General features: G+C 39.9%; 1 protein-coding gene across 4 annotated transcripts in view; it reads left to right on the forward strand.

Annotated features, from left to right (window-relative positions):
- DENND1B (DENN domain containing 1B) overlaps positions 1–19845 on the forward strand; it is a 170592-nt gene extending 150747 nt beyond the window's left edge. For 2 of the 4 annotated variants that reach the window (XM_083745346.1, XM_083745343.1), the window contains 4 exons: positions 8382–8470; positions 10681–10897; positions 11396–13618; positions 13850–19845. In XM_083745346.1, the coding sequence (XP_083601472.1) occupies positions 8382–8470; positions 10681–10897; positions 11396–11935 (846 nt within the window). In that variant the 3' untranslated portion in view covers positions 11936–13618; positions 13850–19845. Of the gene's footprint in view, positions 1–8381; positions 8471–10680; positions 10898–11395; positions 13619–13833 lie in introns of all 4 variants that reach the window. The other 2 variants (XM_083745345.1, XM_083745344.1) reach the window with 2 other exon arrangements.
- Positions 19846–22550: the final 2705 nt, after the last annotated feature.

The raw sequence follows: 22550 nt of genomic DNA on the forward strand, positions 1-22550 counted from the left end.
AGGGGGGGTGGAAGAAGAGAGCGCTTAACTGCACTGCAAGTCAAAATTAACAGATGGATTGCCCTAAGCAAGGGAAAAACCACCACAACAAAATCTAGTGAAAGTGGAGGACTGAAGCTTTTTATTGTAAAGCCTTATTAAAACTTTGGCATGTATTTTACTGTTAACTCTTTCGTGCCTTCACGCCTAACTGATAATTCCCGTCTCCTGCGTAAATTAGATTGAACATAGCTTTTCTGATAAATATCAGAATAGATCCTAAAAAGGAAAGTGAAAGCAGATTATGATATTTTTCAGCATTCACAATTTGATCGCAGCTACATGTCTTTCTCCTTACTTCTTTCCTTCCTTCAAAAACAGGCATCATAAACTATTGAGCTCTTACTTCTACAGATTCTGGTGGTTGGGGTTTTTTTGGGGGGGGGCATTGTTTGTTTGGTGTCCATATATGTCACTTTTCAGCTGAATGGTAAAAAAAAAATAATCCTGTTTCTGCAGCATTGCTTAAAAAGAAGGATTTCAGACAGAACAAAGGCAAATATACTGGCAGTTTTCTTTGCTATCGTGAATTTGATTTCCCCAGTATTCCTTTTCACACAAGCATCTTCTCGGCTGATGGGATAGGCCTTGGTCCATTTAAAATGAAACATTTGAGAGCTTTAAATAGTTACTGGCTTATAAAATATTGTTGCACTTTTGGCAGAGCCCTGTGTAGCAGAGCCATGAGAACATTTTATAATTAATAAGTTAGCAGTGCATCCTTGTCTCCAATGAAATATATATCAGAGTTGTACCTTGAGGCATGCGGTAACTTGTAGCTGCAGTAAAAAAAAAAAGACATTTGGGTACAAAGTGTGGATTTTCCTGTAATCCCAGCAAGCCCAGCACACCTCGTATCAATCTGCATGTTTTAAAAGAGCAAATGAATTACTTCTCCTAAAGATACTGTATATAAAATACCGTGTGCTTTATTGTTGAAACTTTGTTTTAACAAGGCTCCAGCAACAAAATGTTTGGATTTTGTTAGCTGGACTTTCTGTTGCATCCTGTCCCAAAGATTTCGGGGTAGATTACAGCACGTGAAATACCATCAGTAATATAATCTCAAATGGAATTAACGAAGCCCTCAGAAAAGCACCTCAAAATTTGTTGTATGTTGCTTCGTGGAAGGGGGAAAAAAGCTTAGTGACGCAATTGATATTTTGAAGTTTTATCCTTCAATAAGAAAAACCAAAGGCCGTATTAAACGATGCAGCTTCCTAAGCGAATGCATGCCATCCATGTTGCAGTGTGTGTTCATTTGTAGATTCTGTTTTATACATGGCAAATCTCTTGCAGACTGGCATGTTGGATCCTTTTCAGAAAGGAGCATGTTCCTTATACATCAGGAACCTCCCTTCCACTCTCCACCCCCCTCCCGCCTGCCCGACCAGCAGAGAAATGGCATACTCAATAGTTCGCTGCCCTCCCGTCCTGTCAGTAAGGAGTAGGTAGGGATGGATACAGTGAGCAAATAAAACTCAATCCTGGCAGGACAAAAACCTCATACTGTGATCTGAAGATTGCATGCAACAAATTCAAAGTCCCGATTGCACATAATAATTTCAGAAACTGGAAGAGGAATACCTGTATGTTTTCATTCGGAATTAGATCAGCCGAAAGCTTTGGAGAATCGTATTGTGGTTTATACCCACATAACTCCAGTCCTTCCACTGTGTAGTTCTCTGCTGGAAATTCCACACAATTCTGGGGCAGCGTTAAGCCCTATCTGGCAATTTAAGTAATGTGAATAAAATATTATATGTGACAGATGTCATATACAGTAACAGTGAGCAGTATTGAATGTGTGGTTTGGTAGTATGCTTCGTTTTAAATAGAGGATTTCCAATGGAAAAATGGTTAATTCAGTCAATTAGGAAAATATTTTGGACAAGAGAAATCATAATCTATAAATTCACTTGGTAATGGCAGTTTTTGTTTTAAAAGAGGATCTTTTGTCTTTTGCATGTCAATTATGATCCCTCTGTATTGCAAAACACTCAGCATATCTTTTAATTAAAAATGAAAAACCTATACGGCTAAAAATTTACATTGTAGATTACAAGACTGCCCTCTGGTGGTGCGAATGCTTTCACTGTATGCAGACAGTGAATGCTGCATGCTGAGCCGTAATTCTTTACAGCTGATCAGCTTTAAGAAACAAAATATTTATTCTTGTCATAGATTTTTTTAAAATAGCAATAGTTCCTTCAGTGTTTCATCTGATATGATCTTTTGATGCTTATACCAGTCTAGACCTGCCTTCACTGTGACTTCTGCATAAAGCCATTGCCCCCTGTTTATCATAGCTGTTTGAGGCACACAAACACAATGTTCTCTTGGGCTTGCCCAACAAGTGTGGGCTTTTGGCCCCTGATCTTCTGAGTGTGCTGTGAAAACCCAAATGGAACAATAAATGACAATGGCGCATTTCCTGAGCACTTTTGCATGTCCCACCCCCTTAATTCACTTTTCCACGCTTAACAGGCTTAACATGCAATGTGTTCTTCCCACTAAAAACAAATAGTGCCTGAACCAACACAGCTTTCTCTGTTTTGATCAGCCTTTTCTCCTCAGACTAGCTTAAGGGGAGCTATAAACATGAAATGTAAGGGTTCGGTCAGATTCGTGGTGTTTTATGGTGAACACAAATTCCTGAAAGTTAGTTTAGCCTGGCTAAATTCAACCAAAGTCAATTTTCTCCAGGATCCTGTTTCTAACTGTTGCCAGCCAGATGATCTGGGAAACACGCAAGCAGAGGCAGAAGGCAACAGACTTTGTCCTGTAGCTTGACCTCAAATAACTGGCATTCAGAGCTAATGCGCCTCTGAACATGGAGTTTCATCTAGTTGATCAAATGCCCTATTCGGGTCATTTAAGTAAGTAGTTTTCACAACACATTTAGCGTGAAAGTCCCTAAATTATGCATCGGTGAAGAAGTATTATCTTTTGTGCATTTTGAATATACTACCAAGTGGTTGAATTTGGTTAAAGAATGTGGTATCAGATTTAGTTATTTGAAACAAAGCTTTGTGGGCAAAATGGTTTTGCCAAGTTACAGGTAGGTAGCTGTGTTGGTCTGCCATAGTCGAAACAAAATAATAGTAATAAAAAATTCCTTCCAGTAGCACCTTAGAGACCAACTAAGTTTGTTATTGGTATGAGCTTTCGTGTGCATATCTGAAGAATTGTGCATGCACACGAAAGCTCATACCAATAACAAACTTAGTTGGTCTCTAAGGTGATACTGGAAGGAATTTTGTTTGTTTGGTTTTGGTTTTGGCAAGTTTGAGATCTTGACTATCGCTATATCACAACAGTTGCCTATGAGTATGGAAATGGAGATGCTAAGCATTTTAAAATATGCTGAATCACATAGAATCAGTTCCATAAAATTCATTATTGTAATAATAATAATAATAATAATAATAATAATAATAATAATACTTAACAGGTCCAATAAAAGGTGGCATTTCATCTGTTCTGCATCTCTTGATTATTATTATTTAATTGACAATGTTCAGAGATAGTTTGCATCCATGATTTTTCTGTATGTTGGCATACAACATGGCTATTTATCATGACTGTGTTTCTGCCATTCTGCTACTAGTTTTAATTTTTGTAAAATCTCACAAATGAACTTGTGAAGTATATCTCTTCATTTTGGGCTATTTTTTCTTTTCTTCAAATTTAGTTCCCTTCCAGGACACTTTTCCATACAGCTCCAAAGGAAAATTGCTAGTTGTTCAGTGTGAAGGTACCAGTAAGATATTAGTAAACACACTGTTTTAATATACAGATATCACCAGCAACACCTAGTGGATTCTGCAGCCCTTTTCCTTCCCTTGTTATATTACAGTAATAGATTCATGCTTGAATACCAAATGCAACCGTGGGTGTTTCTTGTATCATGACGTTCATGGTCTTGGCCTTCTTTTTTGGCAGTGTGCCCACTATTTTGAAACACACCACAAGAATTTGTGATTCGCTCTGGGTCTCCACAGTATGGGAAAAGACACCTTTGCACAACACACATTTTTTTTATTACTGTGGGCAGTTCATATCCTCTCTCTCTTCAAGGGTAACAACAGTTGAAAATAAAACTCACAAGAAAATCCTTAGTTAAATTAAAATTTAACCCCAGTTTAGTTTAGTAGGTTTTTTTTTACAGTTTTTCTCAGACTTCTGCTGCCTTCTGGCAGCAGCCATAATCGTAGGACAGCCATATAGGACACCTATTTGCTTGCCTTTGCTGTTCTAGTGTAGTATAAAAACAGTTCTAAAGTTTTAATAATAAAGGCGTTTCATAAGGATGGACAAAAACATCATCCCGGTTAAATGGAACAAGCCAGAACATGGCCGTTTTTCAGCACAAAGATAAGAAATTGCACTGAGACAGCATTCGTTTTACAAAGGGGAAGAAAGGTATTTCTGTAAACAGAAATCACACAAAAAATGTAAGTTGGTTTCTAACTTTGTGCAAGTGCTCTCCAAATTAAACCTTTATAAACTTTCCCAGAACTTGAAACCAGTTCTGTTTCCCCCCTTCTGTTCTAGCAAATGGAAAAGGTCTGGTGGTTATTAGAATACTGATCAGAAAAGAAGTCCCCCACTCTCAACCCCACCTCCATTCCCCACCTCCCCCACCAAAAAAAGCCAGAGAAAATTGTGCACAGTTGAAAATGCAGAAAAGACAGAAATTAAAATCTTAAGTAACTGTGAACAGCAGGGGGACATCAGTAAAGGAAAGTTATCCTAAATGACTTTGACACTTTTTGCAGGTGTGCATTCTATGCTGCTTCATCTAGTAGAGCTTTGAAAAGGATTTACTGCTCTCCTTTTGGGATTTATTAAGGGTTTCTTTCCTCTCTCCCCCTCCCCTCTTTTCTTTACACTGGTGTTTCTTGCCATTTTATAAGCAGGTTGTTTTGCAAGTTATTTGCCACAGATACCTATTGAGTACTGTCCGTTACTTCACGGACGATGAGTGACAGAAATTTTCTTTCCTCCCCATCTACACACTTCAACCCGTGAACTCAGGGCACTGAAAACAGAGCGGATCCAACAGAGTTTACTCGGTTTCATTTTGCTTTTATTATTGTTAAAAAGCACCTCAGGTTTTCTGTGTGCCTTTGACTGCCCCCTTGAAAGTTTGCCTATTTTTCACCTGAATTCTGGACTGTAGAAGAAAGTGTTCAAAAAATAAATTAATTAAAAAGCCTAAAGGGGGATTTTAAGGGTCCTGGGAACTGTGTAGTTACTCACCTACCCCTAACAAGGCACAGCTCAAGGAGGTTCCCAAACCTTGAAAGCGAAAGAACTGCGATACTCCTGAGCTTGCTGGACTGACCTCAAAGGAAATCCTTGACCAGCTGAGCCAAAGGTTTTCCCTCCCCAGCTTATGCGACTGCTAACAGTCCGGTCACAACACTGACCGTGCTCTGCCTATAGTCACAGGGGCAAGGAGTGCTTTGGAAGAGAACAGAAAGGTTTCCCCTAACTTTTAGCTCAATCTTGAAAGAGTACTGGAAACTCAGGAAAATTCCAGTAAACAAGTGCTCAAGTCTGCAAATGAGAGCTGGACTAGCACATAAAAGAACTAGTCTCATAGTGAAATGTAAAAAGCCTCTTATCAGTTTCACTCCCAATCCCTATCTGTATGACTCAGAGCATCCTTTACCAAACTTAGTTGGTGCACCAGCTATTACTGTAGGGATGCGGGTGGCGCTGTGGTCTAAATCACTGAGCCTCTTGGGCCTGCCAATCAGAAGGTTGGCGGTTTGAATCCCCACAATGGAGTGAGCTCCCATTGCTCGGTCCCTGCTTCTGCCAACCTAGCAGTTTGAAAGCACGCAAGTGCAAGTAGATAAATAGGTACCTCTGTGGCAGGAAGGTAAACGGCGTTTCCATGCATTCTGGTTTCTGTCACGGTGTCCCATTGTGCCAGAAGTGGTTAAGTCATGCTGGCCACATTACCCAGAAAGCTGTCTGTGGACAAACGCCAGCTCCCTCGGCCTGAAAGTGAGATGAGCGCCACAACCCCATAGTTGCCTTCGACTGGACCTAACCATCCAGGGTTCCTTTACCTTTACCATTTCCAGACAAGGGGAGCCTTATCGCAATAGTCCGTATATTTCATGATTGGACTACTGTGTAATTTGCTGTTTGTAGGGCTCTCTTGACCCTTTTTTGGAAGCTGCAGCTGGCTGCCTACTAGCTAATGAGCCAAGTTCATGGTTTTGTTGTTGACATTCAAAGCCCTGGAGAACATGGACCCAGGTTATGTAGCATGCCATCTCCCCTGGTACTGATGAGGTTGATCTTTAAGATCTTCCATGACTAGCAGATGGTCACTTTGTGACAAGGTGGAAGCAGGCCTTCTGGGTGATAGCACCCTCTGCATTGGCCTTCCTCAGGTAATTCACAAGGCTGAGACACTATTAGCTTTAAATGCCTCTTTAAAATGCATATGTTTACCCAAGCATTCTTTGAATTTTTATTTTATTATTTTATATACTGCTCTGTTTTACTTGTGACTTACTGTTGCTGTTTTATCTCTAGTTTTTAGGAAATGTTATTCAATATTGTGTTTTTATGTAAACAGCCTCACTATGTTTATTATATTTAAATGTTTTATTTTAAAAAATGGTATAGATAATGATAAGCCCTGGGTGGTCATAGAGAAGGCACTGCCACCTCCAGTTTTCTGTATTTAAAGGGGGAACAGTGGTGACCTTTCTTATAGGACTGTTTCAAAAATTAGCAGGATAAAGATTGTAAAACAAGTTTTCTCATTAAAAGAGCTTTTAAGTGACAGGTGATAATATTAAACCTTTAAAAGGTTTGGAGACAGTGACATTTCTCCACTAATTTTATGCAAGGATTGTTCTGTATATAGCTATCTCTTTAAATAAAAACACACGCAACTAAATGTCAGGATCTTTATAGCATATGTCTAGGTATAAGGGAAAACGGAAAGGTGGCCCCACCCTTCTACAATTAGAATTGGGAAAGTACCTATTAATTTTTATTTTCCCATTGGAATATGATCTGCCCCATCTTAATACAAAATGTTGGCAGAACCACAGTTTTCTGTGGACCTTTTTTGAGGAAATGAAGATGAGCGTAACAGTACCAGTGGAATTTTGCCAATTTTAATTGGAGAATTCATTTTTCATTCCCCAAAGGCATCCTTTCCTTTCCTTTCCCTTTTCTTTTAACCCTGCCATATTTACAAACTGAATATTCATTGTTTTCAGAAGCTATTCTGTGGACCTTCACAGTAATCCCATGAGGTTTTGTTCTGCTGTAAAAAAAACAAAATACAAAACCTATCCGTGTTTTCTTTAAAAGAAGAATACTCCCATCTTATCTTTATATTAGGTAAGCTCAGGAGTATGGGGCAAGAATGAACAGAACGAAATAACACAAATTCTTGCTGCATCCCATCTGTAGGATTTTTTTTTTTTAAATAAAGATTCAAGATAGAAATTCTTTAATAAATATTGGAATCTGTAGAGCTGGCTAAGACCCCAGCAGAGACTTCGTTTGTGTATGAGAGTAGATATACGTTTATTGGCACTCAAATGTCCAAGTGCCTTGTGACATTACATTTGAGTCATGTTCCTCTTGTAGCCTGCCATTCTGTAATATGTCCTGGCTATCCCCTTATTTTTTATTCAACCTGCTAATGCTTCTCCATGGTAGCACACTTCCTAAAGAGGTCCACTTACCTTTTACATTTGTTAAGTGAGGAATAATAATAATAATAATAATAATAATAATAATAATAATAATAATGGCTGCCATATCCATAAGCTTAAATGTACTGTTAGCTATGTCTTCATATTCCCAATGGTGACTTCTTCAATTGTAATATATTAATTTTTATTTTGTACATGTCTTCAGTGCTAGTCTAGAAATTTCTGCTGCACTTTAGAGGATAGCTAGTGTATTTTTATCTGTTTTTAGCTTCGATTTCATTTCTGCTTCAGTTTTAATATGTCATTTTGAATTGAGAGAGTGTGTGTGTTTACTGGTAACTATATATATGAACTATATATATATGAACAAAGTAGTCTGTGCTTCATTTGTGATTTCAACCCCTGTCTGAAACAAACTTTGCTCTGTCCATTGACTGTCAATTCACCCTTAATTTTTCATCTGAACTGCTTTGGCTAAGTGATGAATCCATTTGAATACTTCACATATGACTATAACTGATTCTGTGGACACTTCAATTGAAATTACTGGGCAGTATTGTTTATGAATACTTCTGTCCCTCGGCAGCCTATGTGAAAATCAGCAAGAAGCCCTGAAGTGTATAACTTTTGCCTTTGCAGACACGGTTTGGGCATCTCCATGCCAATACATATAACCATGATCCTGCCTTGGACGATGATGCGGACGATGAGATGGATGGAGGAAGCAAGTAAGATGAGTTGTTAAGAAGCCCAGCTTGCATTCAGTCCTTCATCAGAGCAGTTTTAGATGCAGGATAAATGTTCCATTTTGCTGTGTGGAGAGAGTTCTGAGCTGCTGCTAAACTCTGAACATAACCCTGGTGGTGTGGGGAGAAATGGGTCAGGGAACTGCACTTAAGGATATTAAGATATTATTGAGCGGCATTCAAAAGCATGTGTAGGAGAGAAGAAGCAATATCTTGATCTAGAGAAGAGCAGAACCGAAGGTTAGAGGGAGGTCCATTCAGGCAAGCAGGACATATCTCCACCAGCCTTGGCCAGTCCCCACCTGCCTGCCTTCTTACTTTCCACCAGCCATGGGATGTCACTGACTCTGGCTTCACTTCCTCTTGGACTCCCTGCCTCCCACCGTACCCTTTCCAATGTCCAGTGGGCATCAGCCACCACTGGAAAGGGGATTACAGGGAACCCCTCAAGTAGGAATTCCAAACTTGTTCTCTAAGCCACCCTAGTCCATCATGACTGAACTGGTCATGTGCTACAAAAATGGATTGATTGGTGTCTTTGAGCCCCTTCCCAGAAGAGAGGCTTTCTAATGCACCTTTGCACAGTTTCATACTCTCTGCTGGTTTCATTCAAAGCAGCCTCTGCATTCGAGCATACAGTGGTACCTCTGGTTACGTACTTAGTTCGTTCCGGAGGTCAGTTCTTAACCTGAAACTGTTCTTAACCTGAAGCACCACTTTAGCTAATGGGGCCTCCCACTGCCGCTGCGCTGCCGACGCACAATTTTTGTTCTTATCCTGAAGCAAAGTTCTTAACCTGAGGTACTATTTCTGGGTTAGCGGAGTCTGTAACCTGAAGCCTATGTAACCCGAGGTACCACTGTAATTAGATTATTCAGGGTAGAATCCTATACACACTAGGAATAAGTACAATGAATTCATTGGAGCTTGTTTCTGAGTAGATGTGTCTGAAATTGCACTGCCAGTTGTTCCTGATGCAGAAATGTAGCAGAGTTGGGCACCCTTAGAGGAGACTGCCCATTGTGTCTCTGCATGAGTCACTGCTTGCATTGCCTCTTCACAATTTCATGGACAGATGGGCAACTCATAAAGCAACTTATACTATACAGACTCTTCTGAGAGTCAGCACTTCTTACTTACTGTACTAAAAACTGGTCTTTTCATCTATAATAGTGCAATGTACAAAATTTACAAAGAAGTGTGCCCCAGCTTTACATGCATACGTAATTTTATTTGTGTGCAGCCTTTCTACTATTCAAACCATGTTCAACATGAAACAAATACATAACCACAACATAACAAAAGCATACTATAAATAAAACATGAAAAAAAACCAAACTGAGCAATTCCCACATAAATCACAACAAAATCTAAAATAAAGATACAAAAAAACAAACCAACAACCCAGAAACAACACCCAGCCTAATAGTGTGTTCAGCACTCAGCTTTTGTTGTTGGAGTCAGTCTGGGTTGTGCTCTCCCAGGCCACTTGGAAAAAGGCTGAAAGGCCGGGAGCAGATCTTCCAGGACTCAGAGTCAACCTATCAGAAGTTTAGGAAAGGCTGCTGTAAGACCTAATTGCAGTTGTAACCATGATCCCTTGATCTATGAAATACATTAGGGATTTGCTCTAGAAGAATGTCTGTCATAAAGAAAAAACATGTTGAAATCAAGGTAGGCTTCTGAACAATTAATTATATCAAAACAAGTATGATCACAAGGCTTCGAGACTCTCCCAAAACATTTTTCGCAAATATAAAGTTTTGAAAGAGGTGAGCCTGAGTCTATCCTTTTGCAAAGTTAGATTTTCACACACAAAAAGTATATGCATCAAGGCATTGTCACAATGCGTTATAGGTGTACATTTTTTTATTTTTGCCTGCAGCAAGAAACCATTTCCTAGCCTGCCATTTGAAGCAAAGGACATGGAGAGCCATTCATACGCACACACATTAAATTTAAAATAGACACTAAAAAGTTATTTATTATATCTGAATATGCTGCTAGATAAAATGGTTTAAAATAATCCTGTGCTGAATAATTTTTGGTTTCTTATGATGAATACAAAGGGTTCAGAAGTCACTTATTTTATTGGAATTGATCTTTATAATAATTCTCCTGTAAAAAGCTCATTCATTTTCAGATTCATTGTTGCGGTCATAGCTATGAAGTGGTTTTCTGTTTTCCTTTAGATTGTCATCTGAAGATAGTGAGGAAACATCTTGTTGTTTGTATGACAGTGATGACTCTGGGGAAGTGGCCAAAACATCTGTTCCTCCTGGAGAAATGGACTTGCTAGGAGAGATTTTGGATAGTCTGAGTACACACAGTTCGGATCAAGGGAAACTCTCAGGAGCAAAAAGCCTGGACTTCTTTCGATCAATGGATGATATTGATTACAAGGCAACGGTTAGTTATCCCACCCCTTGCGTTTCCAGTGTTAAAACTTCTTTGCATCCACATAATCTTCTGTTGGTGATAGGTGCTGCCTGGGTGACAGGGTGTTTTAGGGTCTCTCATACATCCTCATGCTTCTGTGATAACCAGATATTGCTCCTCAATGTCTGACTGTGGTGTAAAAGTGATGTGTACCCCTGAAATCTAAAGCAGAGAAAGTGTGCTTTGGCTGCACAACACATTGAGAAACACTTCTTTTTACCTTGAAATGGAATTATCTTGGTTTCAGTTTAGCTGCTTAATGTTGGAAGGAGAAGAGGAATTAAAATTTGAATCCTATAGCAAAAAATAGGTGTTCAGTTTAGCACATCATCAATACAATGAAGAACAAGTAGTTCGGTCATTTTTGTTTAATATTTACACCCCACTTTTCTGTAAAAAAAAGTGGCTGTTTTTTTGAAGACCCCAGTGCCAAGAATCCTCATGTGTTGCCTGTTCTTCTTATTTCAGAATAAATCCAACACGCCAAGTGAGAGCAATCTGGCTCTGCTTTGCAGTGGTCGAACGTCTGACCCAGCTGACTGGAATCTTGGGCAAGATGACAGCATCCTCACTGGGAAGCAACTCCCCCCGTCTCCAAGGAAACGCGTTCCTTCGACTGGATACAGAGAAAATCTCTTTGTGCCAAAAACAGGAAGTCCCACCCATATCCCTAGTGCCGATGATGTGAACTTCAAAACTCACGCAGAATCTCCAAACCCATCTCAAGAAACTATGCAGTTGTGTTCTCCAGGAGTCTTTCAAGTAAAAAAGACAAAGTGGAGCGAAATACTAAGCAGTACCTCAGCAGATGAGATACCACCAAACTTGAGCCAAAATCCATCCTCTCAGGTTCCTTGGGAGAGAGAAGCCAGAACAGGAAACGAAATCCTGGAAGAGGGTGGTCTTCTTCACGAAGTGGTGTCTTTGTGTAAAATGACTTCTGCATTCAACCATGGTTTAAACATTTCAGGGGACAGATTTTCCAGTAGCAGCGGGAATAAAGCGTAATTTTTTTATTTTTATTTTTGAGGGGAGAAATAACGCTCCTGACAAAAGACTTAAGGAAGACAACTCAGGATTCCATATCGCATAGCAAACCAAAACATCACAGAGGAAGTGACAAACCTTCCGTTTTGCTAACCTTCATTGTGGTTTGCCTTAAATGCCCATTTTCTCCCTCTTGCTTTGAACATATCTTCGGAACACATTTCTTTGCTGCATAATTTCACAGCATGGGCCTGGATTGGGGTGGGTGGGGCCATAGCTCGGTGCCGGAGAATATGCTCTGCATCCCGGGTGGCCCATGTTCAGCCCCTGACATCTCCAGGTAGGTCTAAGAAATGTCTGAAACCCCAGGAAGCTGTTTTCCATCAGTCTGGACCACAGGTGGGGAGCCTGTGACGTTTGGGCACATTTCATGTGGGTGAGTGAGCCCGGAAAGAAGAGAAGGGTGCTTTGTCCACTGCCAAAATGCACCCTCCCCTATAGATTACCCACAAGGGAATGTGGTGGTCCTTGGAAATATTTAGGGACCCCCATCTCGGTGTAGACAACACTGAGCTAGATGGACCCATAGTTTGACTCAGTATAGGGCAGCTTCTCATTCAGCTACTGCATTCTCAAGTCAAGCTAATAGTTTGATTCCATATTTAAGCTTCAGCTGGTATTTGGCACCTGCTAGTTTTTACCATTTCCCCCTTTCCAGAAAGGAATATATCTTCCCAGGTAGGCATTGACTTTTATCTTGCCGAGCACAAAGTCAACAAATGCAACATTGTTCGTCTGGAACTCATGAAGTCCTGTCAATCCATGATCCAGTTGCCTTAAAGTTTTAGGGACTCGCTTACATATTGTACAGGATGAAATGCAAATTGTTGGAAAAGAGATGCCATGATTTCACAGCAGTGAGCGCATGAACAAAGGGAAATATGGGTCGTTTCCAAACCACAGGAACTCATACGACCAACAGTGGTCACTCATGTGACCGTGTGTTATGTAGCAATGTAGTTGCCACACGAGAGCCTGGTTCAAATGGGAGTCTCTCCCACATGTTTGTCTTCCTTGGTGAGAACAGTTTTCACCTAGCCAAGCAATAGCCATCAGTGAGAGGAAAGGTCTCTTGATGTATTTATCACCATATGAATTAATGGTTTGTCTGAATTTACCCCAAAATTGGGTCCTTTACCAAGTAGGCACTGTGGCTCTGTCTTCCAAATCCTGAAAAAATGGTACTGTGTGTTTTTAATCTTTTTTGAAGTGCTGAAATACAATGTGAAGTTTACAACTTTTAAAAGGTGTTACTCACTGTCATCATTTTTGCATCTTCGGTTTTCTCAAAAGGAGAAAGCTCGAGGTAGATTTTTATTGGCATAGAATTTCCACTGTTTTAATATTTCTGTGTTACAGTTGATCTGCCCTACTGGGGTTCATGCCAATTTAACCTTCAGAGATAGTGTTTTAAAGTGACGTTTAGGACTTGGATCATTATTAGATGTGCTCCTTGAACAAATTCTAATGTTTTCTTTTTTAAAACAAAAATGATATCAGCAGCTGAAAAATAGTAATATAAAGAAAGTAATTTAACAGTGTAAATCTGGAAATCTCTTTCCAGGCCTAAGCAAAGGAATCAAGGGCCACACACAATTTCCGAAACTTTATCATAACCTTTAAGAAGATTACAGATAGGTAGCCGTGTTGGTCTGCCATAGTCAAAACAAAAAATTCCTTCCAGTAGCACCTTAAAGACCAACTAAGTTAGTTCTAGGTATGAACTTTCGTGTGTATGCACACTTCTTCAGATACACAGAAGAAGTGTATCTGAAGAAGTGTGCATGCACACGAAAGCTCATACCTAGAACTAACTTAGTTGGTCTTTAAGGTGCTACTGGAAGGAATTCTTTAAAAAGATGCATCCCAAACAAGTCCCTGCCATCCAGTGGCTCAAAATTGGCCTGCTATGGGATGCACCACAATGCTCACCAATGGCAACTTTTAAAAGTTGTCTTCCGAAAAGTCTTCTCTTAAAAGCAAACCTTTGGTGCATAACATCAGTGTCCAAAGGTGCCTTTCAAATGAATGGAATGTTTTGTTAAACCATTTGGAAGTGGTATTCCACATATTTATAAAGTGGGTAGTATACTTTAAGGCACTATACAAGTAACAATTTAGCGTGGAAGCCCATGGCAGTGTCCTTTTTCCAGGACCTATCTGCTTAGTTAGAAGGACCTATTTTCCCTGTGTTTGTGCTGTTCCCTCCTTCCCCCTCCTGATGTCTGTGTTTGTCCTTTCAATTGTCACTGGTGGTGGTCTAGATTGCTTGAGTCAAGAGAGTAGTGATTAGGTGAGGGTATATTTATGTCTCTGTATACACGTGTGGATGAAGGTGCATGTTCCATAGCCCAGTGCATACAGGAGCTTCCAATTCTGCCTTCATGAAAAGAAAAACTCTATGCATATGGAAACTTCCTATTACAGCCATAACGGGTTTCTTTCAGTAAACGAGAGTGACAAAATCCTGCATGGATGGTTTCTGAATCATAGGGGGTGGGAGGCTGGAGGAGAGAAAACTAAGAAATGTCTGGCAAAACATGCAGGTTTTCAGTGACTCACATTGTCAGTGAATGTGTTTAGAGTTGCCACGCTAATGTCAAGTACTGTTTTATGTAATTCTTACAGTAACATGAGTAATGTGTAGTCTTGTTGATGAACCTTTGAAATACAACTTCATTTTGACCCCACTTAAACTGCAATGTATGTAGATTTGCTAGAACTGTTAGCATTCACGTATCGTTTATCACTGATAAGATTTTTAGAAGGCTAATAGTTGTGCCTTACATTTTTGCCCTGATTAGTTGCCAGTTAGCTTTCTTACTGTCAAAAGAACATTAGACTTGCCAAATGAATCAATTTATCAAATATTTAGTCAGTGTCTACTCTGTTCCCCACTGATTATGATGTAAAATTCTCAATCACTCGCATCTGTAGCATTTCGATGTTTACTATAGTGTCATAGGAAAACAAATCGTTCAATTTCTGCTTCATTGTCACATTTTCCCCAGCATATTCAATGTTCATAGGAACTTATGAAATCACAGATTTTAATACAGTGCTCACAGACTTCAGGTAACCCTTAAAGTTTCTCAGGAATCCCAACTAAGTAAAACTGCTTTGGATCATTAGATTCCTTTCTCCACCTACAAAATTTCATTGAAAGTTAACCTAGTTATTTAAGACAATTCAGTACTAACAGTGCTCTAGCCTTTTTTAGTTGCAAACAAAGGTTGTCACATTTTATTTTAGTATATTAAATTCAGCAGATTTTAATATATTATTGGAGCTTGCCATGGTGTTCCTCATATGCTTGGGGTCATTAAGCCCTTTGTTTTAAATCCCCAAACTTGTAAGGTTCTGACAGCATCTACATATTTGGGGATCTAGCCACCAAGGACTTTCCTTGACATTAGCTATACTCCAAAATTGGAAAAGGCTATCACAGTAACTGATAGAGCTAATGGATAATAAGCTGTTCTGCCATCTCCTTCCCAAACCCTTGAATAGTGCTCAAGATCATGAAAAGGTCTTTGCCAAGTTTCGGAAACGAAAGTTGCTTAAACTAGCAGGAGACCTTACATGTTCACCTAGAATTCTGTGCACTGAGAATGAGCTAGAATGTTGGTCACAGATTGTAAACATTATGCAAAGAAATGAAAACCCCGAAATGACCCAACATTTTGCATGGTGTGCTGTTGGAAATAATGAAAGAAGTCACTTTTTACTGAAACTTGTACTGTTCCCTAGCATTTCAAAGAGTGATATTGCTGCTTTTTGATCGCTAAGAGTTGGGTTATCAAAAGCTGTCACTACTGGCTAACTCTGCTCCCAAAGATGTCAACAGTAGTTTTCCAATTGATTGAATGTGCAGCCTGCACTGATGGGCACCTTTGAAAATGTTAATTTTCATTGTTATAGAATAGATAAAACAACACAATCTACCAGAAGATTCTCCTGCAGATGTCCCACTGATGTGAATTCTTTGGGGCTTTCACAAGAGAACTTTATGGTGGATTGTGCCCCAAATTATATTAGACAGATTATCTCAAGCAGAATGAAAATCTCTTTTTCTTTTCTCTTTTACATTGTGTCCTTGCAAAAGGAGGATTTTAAATAGCCTGCTTTGTGCAGAAAATGAAAAATTGTAACTAGCTAGTTACCAAATTGAAGCCTTTCATTTTCATAATCATCTGCTAAAACTTTTGTTCATCTGACCAGAGATAATTCAGGATCCTGTTAAGCTACAAAACTAGAAAAGTAGTTCTGTTATCATCGGCTTTTCTTCAGATATTTTTGCTCATAATAGGGCAAGACTGGAGCTGAAGTTATTGCTAACAATACCATCTACTTCTCAATGTAATGCAAGGAGGATAGGTACAGGAGAAAGTCACCTCTCTCCCTAACATGTGTGGCCAGAGGGGAAAGATTAAATTCCTGCATAGGATATCAGCTGCCTTTGACGCCTACATCCTTTAACTTCTTAAAAGAAAGATCACAGGTAGAGATGTAAGAAGGCATTATTTTATATTCCACAGTATATTCACATGCAGAACTGTTTCCATTCTGCTGCAATTCATCTTCACCCAAAACCATGTTATTCATTTTGCTGTCTGTTGCAGTGAAATTACATAATTTACATAATTACATAAATTAAGTTGTTGTAGCATTATTCCATCCCATTCATTTCAATGCAAAAGAAACGTAATAGAAATGGGAGGTGGGGGTGGAGCATACTGTTTGCGGATTGAGAGCGACATCAACAGTGAATACTTAAATTCACTGGATTGATTTCTATTCTGGACATGGGAAAAATCAACAAAAATGGCTATTTCCATTTCCATTGGAATTCTCCAACATGCCTAGTCACAGGATGACTGCAAGCTCTGCTGATTTTAGTTCTGAAGACCATTGACATCACTCATAAACCAAACTCCTTAATCTTACAGAAAGGCAGCAAACCACCTAGATTTATTTATATATATTTTTTCCAGATCCGAGGCAGGAAGAGGGTGCTTAGGGACCCTGTTTTCTTTTAGTTTAACTTGCCTAGGGGCTGCTTTAATAGCTTCCAGGCAGTTTGGAATGGTTCTTTTTCCACTTCAAGGACACCACGATACTCTTTGTGCCATTCTGGACATTATGACTTATGAGATGCATTGGATCTTAGACGCGTGTAAGATGTTTGCCACCTGTGGTGGAAAATCCAAATGGTGTCTCTCACATTAAAATGGGTCAGAGTAGAGTTGTGCGGTGTGCTGTTATGTAGATCCCATGTGTTTCAATTGTGTTTGTGTAGGGAGACTTGTGTCTTGGGCCCCCTTTAGTCAGATCTGCCAGATCTTGATATGAGGGAGCCAACCAAGGAATCCTCCATTAAGTCCTCTGAGTGCTAAGCATTAAAAAAAGGAACTCATTGTTGCATTATGTCCCACCAGCTTTTCACACACAGCAATCGCCTCTCTCCTCGGATACACTGTACTGGGGGTTCTCCCGACCCCTTCGCCCCACAAATTTTGGGGGTGCCCTCTTGTGCAGATGGGCATCCTTTCACAGGTCTTCCTCTGATGGGGTCCGCCAGGTAAATCCCACTAAAAGAGTTTGTGGACAGCTGACCCATCCCCCCCCCCCGCCCGCAAACCTTCTTTGACAAAAAGGTGTTTATAGACTAGTTTGGATGGATTCAGTACACTTCTGAGTGCTTCCCTAACATCAGACATAAATAATATTGTATGTATATTAATAAGCTTTTTAATTTAGATTCTAGGATCAGTATTAATATGGGTGGGTTGAGGAGGAAAGGGACAAAAAAAGAAATCGAGATTCTTGGTGAACCTTCTCTCCCCTTTGCCAATCCCAGATATCATGATAACAGCTGCAATCCTATACACATCTACCTGGAAATAAGTCTCATTGAACTCAATGGTACTTAACTTCAGAGTAGATCTGTATTGAATTGCACTGCAAGGGAGATTCCGGGATGTGAGGGAAAGTACTAGATTACAACAAAAGATGGATTTTGTGCAATATCTTTGCTTGCTTTTATTGTGTGTATATGTGTTTTAAAAAGAATTTATTTTGACAACTAAAAACATCTGCTTCCCCAGTAGATCTTTGAGATTAATTTTTCTGGGGTGTTCGTTTTGCTTTGCTTTGTTTCAGGATCGTGTAGAGTTACATGTAGCATTTAATTACAGTTGTCTTGTGGATGAAAGTACTGTACATTGTCAGTAGACAAATGGCATTTCTGTTGACTGAAGATGACTAGGGACGCCACATTGTTGTGCTATAATGATAAACAGAAGTGTTGCCAATTGCATAGTAGACAACAGACTCACAGCTAATCACGTCTATATTCCACACAGTACTTTGTAAGTACACAGCAGGATAGTTTTTGTGTTTAATTCACCTGGAAATTCTGCTGCTAACTTCCTCTGTCCCTTTGAGCAAGCAAAATAATGTTTGTTCCATATGATGGATGGTAGGTGGCAACTTATGGTAGACATTTGGAGCTTCATAATCCAGCATGTGGCATCCTTAATTGATATAAATGATTGCTCAGATCAATAGATGTTGCAAGTATCTTTTAAATTGTTTGTTAATGATGTTAATCCATGTATTTGATGTACATTTTTTCTTCTCATGGCCAAGCGTTTTATCAGGAGCTATTTTAAATTAACTTACTTGAATGAGTTAACTGAAGCACTGTGTAATTTATCTAGCTCTAGACGCAACTTACAAACAAGGTTTGTGGTAAATTTCTTTTTCTGTACATACCCATGCTACCCATGAAGCTATTTCATGGAGGTAGTGAAAATCTAGCATATTTCAATTTATGTCTCAGAGAAGAGAGGGGGAAATGTCTCTTTCTGTGAGCAGAAGAACCTACCTTTGTAACGGGCCTTATCTCTAAACAGTTTCATAGCAGCCTTTTACCCAGTTTTGAAGAAATCATTTGATACAGGCATTGTGGGATAAATAATCGTTTGCATGGAAATGCATTTCTTGATCTCTTCTGACAATGCAAAGCTATGTAAATGAATCGAAACTGTGTTACAAATAAAGCCAACAAGGGTTGTTCCTTTTTTAAAAAACAAACAAACCAATTAGGGCTTCAATCTGTAGTGTTGCACACCTTAGCTTAGATAACAGGAGATTTTCCTCTAGAGCACCAGTTTCAGCTGAAGGCACCAGGACCCACAGGTGGGACATACGCTTATGAAAGCAGTGTTATGCCAGCACCATTTAAAACAGTAATTTGAGAGAGAGAAGGAGAAGGAGACCATGTAATGGAGTTTGAAGCTCCTTGAACATTAACGAAGCTGTGAAGAGGAGAAATTCAGCACGTGCAGCTTCTCAGTTAGTTCTCATTTCCCTTGCATCTGCCAACATCTCTTTTGTACAGGAGTCGTATCCTCCTTGCACTTCAAGGAGACGAATGAAGAGAAGATGTGGAGGGAAGGACCCTGGCTCAAAGGTAGGACCATCTCCAGGGATGGTTGGGAAGGCTCCTTTCTTGGAACCCAGGAGAACACACTGCCAGTCAGTCTACTGAGCTAGTGGAATCAACGGCCTAATTCAGCTTGGGGAAGCTTCTTGCATTCCTATGAACATATAGCAGTTGCAGGGGATTAAAAGCCAGTCCCTCATTTTAGGTTGGGATTAGGGATGCGTCCTGGGCCTGAAAGTGTTGGGACTACTGCCCTAGAGTTTAAAGACTGTGGAACTCAAACTTCTGTCATATGTCAAACTCCTCTATATGCACTTTAAATTGACCGTTTTTGCTAATGTTGGTACAAAGTATTTGGTAAACACGTTGCCATAAAGTGCCCCACGGTGTAATATAAAATAAAAATTACTGAACTCAGAAATATATATTGGGTCTTGTTTTTGGCTTGATTGTTCATTTGGATTACATTTGGCTAAAAGCTACATTTGAGAATCAAAGTGTTAGGCTATACCAAGGAGCTTTGGAAGTGGGACCGTTTCTCTGCAACATTTGGTTGTTTTGGACATATTTCACAGCTTTCCAGAAGTTAGGGAAGTGGGGAGCCTTTAAAGCTGGACATGGAACCATAGAATAATAGAATTGTAGAATTGGAAGGGACCCTAAGGGTCTTCTACTCCAATCTCCCGCAATGCAGGAATCTCAGCTAAAGCATCCATGACAGATGGCCATCCAACCTCTACTTATAGACCTCCAAGGAAGGAGAGTCCACAGTCACCCAAGGAAGACGGTTCCATGGTCAAACAGCTCTTACTGTCATAAAGTTCTTCCTGATGTTTGGTCGGAATCTCCTTCCTTGTAACTTGAAGCCATTGGTTTGAGTCCCACCCTCCAGAGCCGGAGAAAACAAGCTTGTTCCCCCTTCAATATGTTGGCCCTTGAGATATTTGAAGATGGCTATCCTATCTCAGTTGCCTCTTTCCCAGGCTTAATGCACACTTTTCACAGGTAAACTGTCCTAATTTGTTGGTTTCTTTGAGCATTGCAGGGAATTGATCTCCTCTCTCTCTGATTTTCATTCAGCTCCAACTCTGACCTGAGGTTTTAGCAAGCATTGCCAACCATTTCCAAGCATGTCTTTGCAGTCATAAATGGTGCACCCAGGGTAACATTCTATGCTTTTTTCTGTGCTCCCGTGATATAATGACCTGGTTAACACAGCATGCTAAGCCAAATCATGGCTAGCAGATGCTTCATGCATCCTTGGATGTTTTGCAGCTGTGCTGCAGTGAGCCCAAGCCATAGTTTAGCATAGTTTGCTGTAGGAACCTGTGCTCTTCAAACTCGTGACAAGCAGTAACCAAGATTTGCCCTATGATTTTATTACTGTTTTTCATTAATTTTTTTAAAGAATGGTTTAACTGTACAAAATAAAATCAAAAAGGAGGGAGACAAAAAGAGAAACGGTATACTATATCATTATAAGAGTTAATTACAATTTCATATATGCTTATCTAATGTACAGGTATTATTATAATCCAAATACATATATGTTTATTTTTAACCTACTATATTTTGAATAAATGTGTTCCAGATGTCATTATGCTTGGCCATGCAAAGTCTCCATCTATAAGCAATCCGTTCATCAGTTGCAAGTGTAGTTGTATCTTCAATTCATTGATTAAATGGAGCCGTACGCTTACCTTTCCAATGCATCGGTATCAGTCTTTTGGCCGTATCAAGGAATCCATTTACATTGTCCCGTTGTCAAATTCTATAAAGTAGGTATGTAGTTCTAAATAATATTTTCTTCTGAAAACTTTTAACTCCCCCTCCCACAGTTATATAATCCACTGCTTTCTCCCAAGACGTAATAAGTGTAAGGCATTGTAAAAACATGTGTTTTAAAGAAGCATTATCCCTACTACACCTCCAACCTTTTCACCTGGTGGTCCGTCCTCAAGTCCTATTGTTACTATTGCCGCTTCCTCTTTTGGTTCTGGTTTGTGGCATGATTTGGCAGAGGGGGCTGCTACTCGCCAACTCCTGCGTTAGCACCAACTGTGCACATGGAAGAATGCAAAGGAAGATAAATCCGCTAGCATAATCTTGGCCTCACTTAGGATGGAAGCATCTCATGGTTGGCATTTTTCACTTTGGGGCCCTGATGTATCACTTCTGGAGAAACACGCCTTGCGCTCTCTTGAAACATGTTCTTTTGTGCATTACATGAGAACATGAGATTCCGAGGAGCTGGAAAGCCAGCATTCGTAGGGATGTCAGCAAGACGGACACAGCATCTCGGCGGTTGAAGAAAAATGGCCGCCCAGCCTGCAAAATGACATCTACAAACTGACTTTGACATGAGGTGGGCACGGCACACAATCTGGCTGGCACGGAATTAAAGCCATTCCTTAGAAACAAATGGCAGGTGCGGTTAGCTGCCCTCTATGAACAACGGCATCCCGGCTGCCAGATCAATGTTGGCAGCTTTGATCCCCAGTCAATCTTTTACGAAAAAAAGAGAGAGGATCCCATCTACTGAGTCATCTCTCAAGCCTGACAGCTAGCAAGCAAGCTTGTCGCATGTCCAGCTAACGAAACAACAACAGGGGATGCTGCAAAGATGGAAACCCCTTTGAGTTATTCCTGACAGAATCACAGTAATATTGTCATCCCTGAGCAGACCATCCCTCCTTGGATGCGCTGTGAATTCTTCTCACGGTTCTACACAGTCCTCTAAACATACTTTATTTGTTTAACATTTAGCATCTGTCCCATCCTTCCAAGCTTGGGTTGTGTGGAAATATTCACAAAGGGTTCAAATGCAATAAAAAAAAGTCTAAAATTTCCCTCTTGCAACCACTTGATTCCTGGCCACTGAATGCTGGAGTGCCACAATTTTACTGAAAAAATAATAATGGTTCAGGGAGTACTTGTGGGCACAAATAAGGGGTGGCGATATTGTGCTGAATTTCTTCAGGATGTTGTGAAATTCTCCAAACAGTTTATCAGGGGCACAACTTGCCACTAGCAGTAGGTCCATCACCTTGCCAAGATTTTGTGTTGCAGTTGCTGCAAATGGCAGCTTCTTGCTTGCCTGGATCCAAGGAGTGAGAGTATCTCTCT

Source organism: Podarcis gaigeae (genome assembly GCF_964106915.1).
Source record: "Podarcis gaigeae genome assembly, chromosome: 6".
NCBI classification, from domain to species: Eukaryota; Metazoa; Chordata; class Lepidosauria; order Squamata; family Lacertidae; genus Podarcis; species Podarcis gaigeae.